Genomic DNA, 8,388 nt, shown 5'->3' with positions numbered 1-8,388 from the left:
CAGCAAGACGAAGTTCTTTCCCGTAAGCCACGAGCTTCAAGTTTGTATCACAGAAACATCTAGACCGAATAAACGTTTTAAAGGGGCCTTAGTTTTGGTTGGAGAACGTGTAGCTCGGGTATCAGCCGGCAGAGGCCACGCTGCGGCCGGGTCGGGCGCTGGTGAGCCGGGAAGCGAGGCAGGCCGGGAGAGCGCTGAGGGCTCGGGGCAGCGCTGAGGGCTCGGGGCAGAGCTGAGAGCCCGGGAGAGCGCTGAGAGCTCGGGGCAGAGCTGAGGGCCCGGGAGAGCGCTGAGGGCTCGGGGCAGAGCTGAGAGCCCGGGAGAGCGCTGAGGGGTCAGGGCAGAGCTGCCCGGCGGCGACGGGGCTGCGGGAGCCCGGAACTCCGCCTCTAGCTCCGCCTCCTGCTGCCGCCCCTCCCCTCGGTGCGGACGCGCGGAGGTCGCGGCCGAGCAGAGGCCTCGGCTGTGCCGGGCCCGCTCCGCCTTGCCGTGCCGAGCCGAGCCGAGCCGTGCCATGCTGGGCGGCTGCCGGCGGGCGCTGCCCGCGGCGCTGGGCCGGGCGCTGCGGGGCCGGGCGGCGGGGCAGGGCGGCCGGGCCGTCAGCACCAGCTGGTGCCCCGTGGGCACCGCCTTCGATGCGAAGCAGCAGCAGCAGCAGCCGCTGCGCGGCCGCGCGGCGGGCAGGGACACGGTGAGCGGCGGGAGGGGAGGGCCGGGCCCTGCTGCGGCAGGAGGAGGCCCTGGCTGCTGGCATCCTCGTGCTTTGCTCTGCTTGCCTGAACCGTTTTAAGGGAATTCTTTTTTTGGGGGTAATTTTTCTCTTGTGTGAAAACTTTTTTTTTTTTTTTTTCTTTAAGTGAGAGTTTATATTGCTTCTAGCAAACCCAAACGTTGTGCCTTTTGGACACAGAAGCGTTTGACAGTGATGGCCTTGTGCGTGGGAACGCTTTGAGCTTCGGTGGTGACCACATGTCCATAAAGTGAGACTTCCCTGACCACTGCCCTTTCCCTGCCAGCCCTGCCATGGCTGTGCCGTCGTTCACGTGTCGGTGCCGTGCAGTGCTCTTCAGGAGCACTGTAAACACGCTGCTCGCATCCTCTTCCCCGGGTGTTGTTCTTGATGTTCTGCCTGTGACAGGAAAAAAAAAAAAAAAAAAATTGATTTCTTGGCTGATTTTGTGACAGTTGGGTTTTCTGGGGCGTATCTTTTTAGAGTGAGTCAGGGACGTTTGTTACTGTGTGTCCAGGAGTCAAGAGGCTCCCGGTGAGGGTAAGATGGCATGGTGCGCACAGAATAGGTGCAGCTGTAAAATCTGGGTGTTTGCCTGCTGACTCAGCTATTCCTGTCATGGTGCCCAGCCTGGTGCAGCTGTTGAACTTTGGGTTTTAGAGAAGACAAATCTGACCTCTGTTTATAATCTGGCGCTTGGTTGGGAAACCTTTCTTCAGGTTCTCATGCTTCTGCAAGCGTGCTGGTGTAAGTCTTGCTTCAGGAAATAATCCAGTTAAATAATGTCCATTTGGCTGGTCTAGGGAATGTATTACAGATGATTTGGCCCACAGTTCTTTTGGAATGGAGGTGTGTATTTCAGGCTTACAAAGAGGCTGTGCCAGGTAGCATGTAAATGTTGAGACCAAACAAAGAAAAAATGTTTCAGCCATGCAGCCCATACCATTAAAGGACAGAGAGAGCTGCACCAAGCTTCATTTTTACTATAATTTTTGAATTTTTATGTTAAACTTGATGTCATATATAAGAGGAATTCCATGGCTTATTTATCTTTAAGAGGGGATACATCCTGGTCACAGAGCACTGCATGTGCAGGACAAGCTCACTTGGGAGGGTGGGTGATAAGGTAGCAGGAAGACCTGGAGCTCTCAGGGATATTGCAGAACATTGCATCCTCTGGCTGAGGATCTGAGTGAAGGGGCAGTCTCAAGTCTTCCATAGCAAATGTTATTCAAGAGTGCTGTCATACAAGTGTATTTATGTTTGTGTGCACACATGTGTAGGTATAAAAACACCTTTTTCAGTGTTCACTTCAGTTCCTGTTCCCAAATAATAAATTAAAACATGGTGTGAGGAAAGGTTTTCTTTCTTTAGCAGAAAAAGAAGGTGCTTTTAGCAGACAGAAAGAAAGTAGGAAAAAGCAGTGCAGAATGTTCCAGGTGCATATTTGAAGGGTTGCATTTGCTTCAGAATATGTACTTGTACAGATGAGCTGTCAATTTGTAGCTTTTTATTTTATTTGGATAAATACTGGCAAGCTATATGCAAACCCGCAGCTGACTGGTATAATACAAAGAGTTTGCAGAAAGTGGGTCATAAACTGACTGGACTGCAGATTTGAAAATCCAGATTGTGATTTTTAGATACTGAGGTTGACTTTGGGAAGGGATAGATGTGACGTGTAGTCATGTAACTTTCACTGTTCGATGCTGTAGTCGGGGGTGAGGAGATGTTCATGTTGTAGTTGGGCAGTTGCAAAGGGAGTGTATTGCTTGAAGAGATGTTGCTTTAAGTGAAATTAAGGAATTACTGGGGTAAGGTTTTTCACCCAGGGGGTGGTTGGGCACTGGAACAGGCTCCCCAGGGAAGTGGTCACAGCATCAAGCCTGACAGAGTTCAAGAAGTGTTTGGACAATGCACTCAGGCACATCGTGTGACTCTTGGGGATGTCCAGTGCAGGGCCAGGAACTGGACCTCACTGATCCTTGTGAGTCCCTTCTGTCACGTGGAATAAAACACAAAACTTTTCCAAACAGTGTTAAAATGGTCGTATAAAAGCAGATCTTTAATTGAAAGCCTTCAAGGTGCATGACATGGTGATGCATATATGTGATACAGTAGTTCTACAATTTTTACAAGGTTTGTTGATTAGTATAACTATCAATATTGTCCAATTAGAAAGCAGATGGGTTAGATAATTTCCCCCCTGGGTTCAGCCCCATTGAAGACCCTTCCCCCCCCCCCCATCTTGTAACTCTGCATTTTATTATGTCTATGATACATGGTGCAAGATAAAGTGTCCCTGCTAAACTAACAGGCAAGACTAAACAGAATTTTAAAAATGCATCAATAGGAATTTGTTAACTGTGCAAAAGTGAGCTGGAAAAGTACTAGAAGTTATGACTTTGTAATAAGAGTCTACAAAATCTACATACATGAAGAATACATAAAACTAAAAAATCTTTAGGCATCACTTCCAACTCAGGGGATTCTGTGATTCTTTGAGATCTTTTTCCTGTTGTAGGTCTGCACTGTGGAACTTCTCTATCTGCTAGCATTAGTAATTTTGTTTGATCAGTGGTAGAACCTCTCTAAGTCTCTTCCACAAATGCAGAATACAAGTGCCATCTGCATTTACCCTGCACAAAGTGTGTTTACCTTGCTCTGTGGGACAGGGCCAGGCTTGATAGGAACTTCAGGAATAAAACTGTTCATTCCACAAGCATTTTCAGTTGTTGTTGAAGGTCTGCTTCCAGTATTGGGAGTTAATTTAGTGAGCCTGAGAAAACTGTCCTGTTGCCTGTAATGTCTTGATATCTGGTGCTGCTGGCCAGTGAAATGTTACAATATGCTAGCTAGAGTCATTTTGGTAAAATTCTGTAGTGATAATTCAATCTTGAAACAAAGGTGCAGAAATCAAAGAGGGCAATAATGATGGGTTTTCATTGTGCTCTGCACTGTAGGGTCTGTTTGGTGTTCCAGAACTGAGCTGTCCAGAAGGATTTCAAGAAGCACAGAACAAAGCATTGCAAGAATCGGAACAGCTTGTCCAGAAGGCATGTTCAACACCACCTGGGCCAGAGACTGTGATGATCTTTGATCAGCTTTCAGATAGCCTGTGCAGAGTAGCAGACTTGGTATGTTGCTTTTTTAAATTTTATATAAATTCTTCTGAAGTGGCTGAGCTTACACCATGTTCCCCTTTGTGATTTTCTGCACTGCAATAAATAGCAGATAAGCTCCATAAAGTTTTGTGTTAAGACAGAAAATTAAATTGATTGAAAGTGAATTACAAAGGCTTTTACCAAATGATAGCTAATTACAAATCCTGTCAAGCTGTCTAGGTATTTTTAAGACAGATGCAAAAACAGTATAGAAGCCACAACAAGAAAAACAGCAGTGAAATCATACTTGTGTTTCTGCTGCAATGTTAATACATAAGCTACCCAGCATCACTTACATTTTAGAAAAGAGGGTTTTGATTTCAGAGTTAAAGTTGTGGTGGCAATGAACATGTTTTCAGTTATGGTCATTTTTAGGTGAAGGTCTACAAAAAACTTTCAGAGTAAAGGCAGCAGATGAAACTCAACAGTATCACTTTTTTATTAACACAAGAAAAAGGCAGCAATTTCTTAGATTGTAGTGTTTTTTTGCCCAGAGATTTAGAGTACTTGGTCTGATATTCTGTATCAAAAAATTTTACATTTAATAGAGCATTTCATATTGCTCTCTGGAAGTTTGCCCAAAGTACATCTTTCACCAAAGCATCATTCTTTGTTTGAAGGAAGCAGAACCAACCTTCATACTGAAATCAATTCTTAGTGAATAGGTCTCTGAGATTTTTTGAGGCCGCTTGGGTTTTCACATTTGAGTGTTTCTGTGTGTTTTCAGTTCTCCAATCTTGTTTCTTACTCTTTTGTAGATTTAAGACATATTTTGTGCCAGGCACTTTTTCCTTCTGAAAGTACTTACAAGCTCTGTCAAGTCATTAGTTCTTATGTTTTGTATCGACTATGCCTAATTCTGCTTAATAAATCAATCAATACCTAAGTAAAACGTTAATGTCAGAATTAAGTGGCCATAGTTTTGTATCAGTTTACTAAGTTAAAATAATGTCCTTTGTACTGTATTCAGGCTTTTTATGTTCACAGATGCACAGTTTACAGAACTGTCTGGAAGTTATGTGGTGATTGTTGTCTGTTGTTAGGAATTTTGATATCTGTCATTCAGCACCTTTTCTGTCAGTATTATACAGGATTTTAAAAAGGAATTCTAAAGAAGTAAAATGAAGTGTATAACGTTTCTAAGGCTGCCTTTTCTATCAAACTGCGATATATACTGTCAGCTTTATACTGTCAGCTTGTTGCATGTACTTTCTGTAAAATTGTGCTTCATGTCTGCAATATATTCCAAGACTGTAAATATATTCCTAATCTTTTAAGTCTATAATTTCAATGCTAAAGCCGGCCTGAACTCGTGTCAGCAGTCCTGGAAGCCCCTAGCTCTCCAGCCCCTTTTAGCATCCTTCTAGACTTATGAACCCCCTGAAGAATGTGGAGATTTATTAAAAAATCAGTATTTCTTCCTAACAGGAAATATGCACATTTGGTGGTGTGCTTTCTTCTTAACAAGAAAATTTAGTTTTAAAAATCTTTTATGTGTTGGAGTAGCTCTATGTTTTTGTAAGGACTCTTAAGATAAACACTACTTAAAATGTTTTAAGAAGTGTGTGAATTAATGATGTTTATTGGAAAGGCACAGGCACTGTGTGGTTTAATAATTGTCAGCAAATTTTTCCAATCAGCTTTATGTTTTAGACAGAAAAAGGCAAATTCTACAAAATGATTGTGTAGAACTGCAGAAATAAATGTTAATATAAATGGAACTGCTTAAATGCAATTTATTTATAAGCCAGGATTTTTTTTTGTCTTTTGCCTCACTGTGTTCTTCTACTGCATCAGGCTGATTTTGTAAAAGTTGCCCACCCTGACTTTGCATTCAGAGAGGCTGCTGAGGAAGCTTGCAGGAACATCGGTACAGTGGTAGAGAAGTATGTTTTCTTCTTTTCTTCTTTTTTTTTTTTTTTCTATTTCCGTATGCAGCTTAAAAAAGTACTGTATGATCATCTATGAAAGCAGCAATCAACAAAAAGTATTTGTGCATGGGAAGAAAGTGTCGGTCTTCAGTTTCAGATATTTAGGTTTGTTACAGTATTTCATGAAATGTTTTTCTATTTTAGGTGCAGTCCCTGTCACTGAAGCCCATCAATGGCTGAAGTGGTATTTTTCTAGGACTTGTGACAATTCTCTAGTAGATGTAAAGTTTATGTACAAAATGCTTGAAAGTGGGTTTCTCAGGACTTTGGTTAAACACACTTTGATTAGGCACACCATGTATAACAATATTACTTTAGTATCTGCATACCACTTCAGATAATAAATCTGTAGAAAGAAGAAATTACTCGCATATTATCTTGAGAGGCTCATGAAGTATTGTGTGCATGTGTTTTCACTGTATCCCACCTGGAAGTGCAGGTAACATGCCAGCAAATCCAGTCACACAATGTTATCTGCATGGGGACAGTGTTGGTGTGTGGAAATGTTCTGGGGATAGTCAGCTCTTTAGTCTATCCCAGTGGCAGTCGCAGCCCATTTATCTGATGCCAAACTAGACATTAAAGGTTTTCCTTTAATGGAGTCCTTTCAAAGTAAGGATTAGAAAACCCTTCTTCCACCTTTATGCTCTCACCATGATTATCTTTGTTCATTAAAAAATAAGCAGTCAGTGTTAGGCTTGCTCATACTGCCACAAAATACTGTCCAAAATTTTTTTCTGTCAGATGCACAAGACCTGTTTCCATACTGGTTTGTCCACACATGCTCTGTATAGAATTTTTCTACTTTTTAACTGTGATTGTGAACCAGAAAGCATTTTGAAAATACAGTCCTTGGCTTTTAATATTGTTTCACTAAATACTGCCTTTGAAGGAGTAATACCAAGAAACTGAAACATTAGTCTGTTGCTAATGCAGGATTGTTTTACTCTGTATCTTTTCAGATTAAATACAGATGTTGAACTGTGTCAGAGTCTGCGACGTCTGCTATCTGATGAAACTGTAATGAGTTCCTTAGATCCAGAAACCAGGTATTTATTAATTCTCATAGCTCTTTATAGATTATAAATAAAATCTTGTAGATTTAGATTATCAGATGGTATATATAGTTCCTTATTGTACTTATATTTTGTGTTTTCTTATATTAATAAATGCAACTTTTGTAGAAACAGTCCACATCTCCATTATTAACTTATTAGTCGCTACCAAATTACCTGCACAGGAGTTAGGAAGTTTGTAGTTGTGTAATCTTGGAGAATGTCTGTGACTGTAGAGCTCAAGATATATTTATGCTGAATATCTGAGATCTTGCAAGACCAAAAAAATGGAAACTTAAATTTTTTTTCAAGAATATTCTTTTGATTGAAATTATATACTGTACTGTGGTGTACATATCAGTGTTTTTAGGAATAAAATTAGGGAACAGATGATATAACTTGATTTCACTTTATAGAAGTTTATTTATATTTTTCAAAATCAGATTAGCAGTATATTTATTAAAAGCTTATTCTATGATTTCTGTAATAGGTTTTATTATCTGTTTATGCAGTTATAGTTCTGAATTACTTATTCACTGACATGGTTAGACAAGCTTAATGTATATGCTTATTTCCTTCTTCCTTCTTTCACCATGATCAAGGGTGTTAGATTTGGAAAGGTATTCTTCTGATGTTAGGATAAGTGAGGTGTGAAAGGAAATTAGAATGGTAATTTGCACAAATTGGATGAACATCTAGATGAAGGTACTGGAATTATTTTGAAGGATATTTTCAAAGCAGATGACTGAACTAAAAACAAAGGACAGATTGTTTCTCAGGAGTAAATTGCTAAGGATTTAAAACATAGGAAATCTTTGTCCCTAATAAGAACATTAATATAACTGTGGCAATATTCTCTGTGAAAGACATGAAATGTAAAGAACTATTAAAGGCAAAATCTGTTAAGAAATTATGCTTACTATCAAATGAAGCTCTTTTAACAGGGATTTACTGTATTTTTAGGCGAGTGGCAGAACTTTTTATGTTTGATTTTGAGATCAGTGGCATTCATTTGGATGAAGAAAAGGTAATTTCTGGCTACAATGTATGAACAGAAATTTGTCTACAAAAGACCAGATAATGAAACATGTGGGACATGAAATCACGTGGTTCTGGGTCAGTTTGTCCTGTGTGGAAATTTGTTGCCTTAGAAGTGGTGAATTTTGTCTATTTTAAATCACTTCTAAAGGCAGTTTTTAGGTAGTTGTTCTCCCCAGTTTGGTCCTCATTGTTCCTTGCTGTTCTGAGGAGTTATAAGCAAGTCCTGTGATCCTGTTTTCTTTCTTTGGTGTCTGCATCAGATATTTAAAATAGCTACTCAGCTGTCAGAGCATTATATTTGCAGAGAGGGAAGAGCAGCACTCTGTGCACCTTGATGACAGGTTAATCAGGTGGGGTGTGTGAAGGGATCAGCTGTGTGTCCAGGCACTCCTGGGGTGCTCACATAACCAGAAGTTGTAAATCTTTTTCAAAATTGAATATCTGGTCATGGTCTGATTACCTGTCTT

The 8,388-nt window shown here is 40.8% G+C and overlaps 1 protein-coding gene across 1 annotated transcript in view; it reads left to right on the top strand.

Annotated features, from left to right (window-relative positions):
• The first annotated feature begins 294 nt into the window (after positions 1-294).
• The window catches only part of MIPEP (mitochondrial intermediate peptidase), a 64,413-nt gene continuing 56,319 nt past the window's right edge, over positions 295-8,388 (top strand). Inside the window, exons 1-5 of the mRNA XM_062514668.1 lie at positions 295-691; positions 3,694-3,867; positions 5,692-5,780; positions 6,788-6,874; positions 7,844-7,907. Of these exons, the coding sequence (XP_062370652.1) occupies positions 515-691; positions 3,694-3,867; positions 5,692-5,780; positions 6,788-6,874; positions 7,844-7,907 (591 nt within the window). The 5' untranslated portion in view covers positions 295-514. The remainder of the gene's footprint in view (positions 692-3,693; positions 3,868-5,691; positions 5,781-6,787; positions 6,875-7,843; positions 7,908-8,388) is intronic.

This window comes from Cinclus cinclus, chromosome 2 (genome assembly GCF_963662255.1).
Source record: "Cinclus cinclus chromosome 2, bCinCin1.1, whole genome shotgun sequence".
In the NCBI taxonomy this organism is placed as follows: Eukaryota; Metazoa; Chordata; class Aves; order Passeriformes; family Cinclidae; genus Cinclus; species Cinclus cinclus.
The sequence above is the reverse complement of the archived record's forward strand: the minus strand, read 5'-3'. Positions and strand labels throughout refer to the sequence as shown.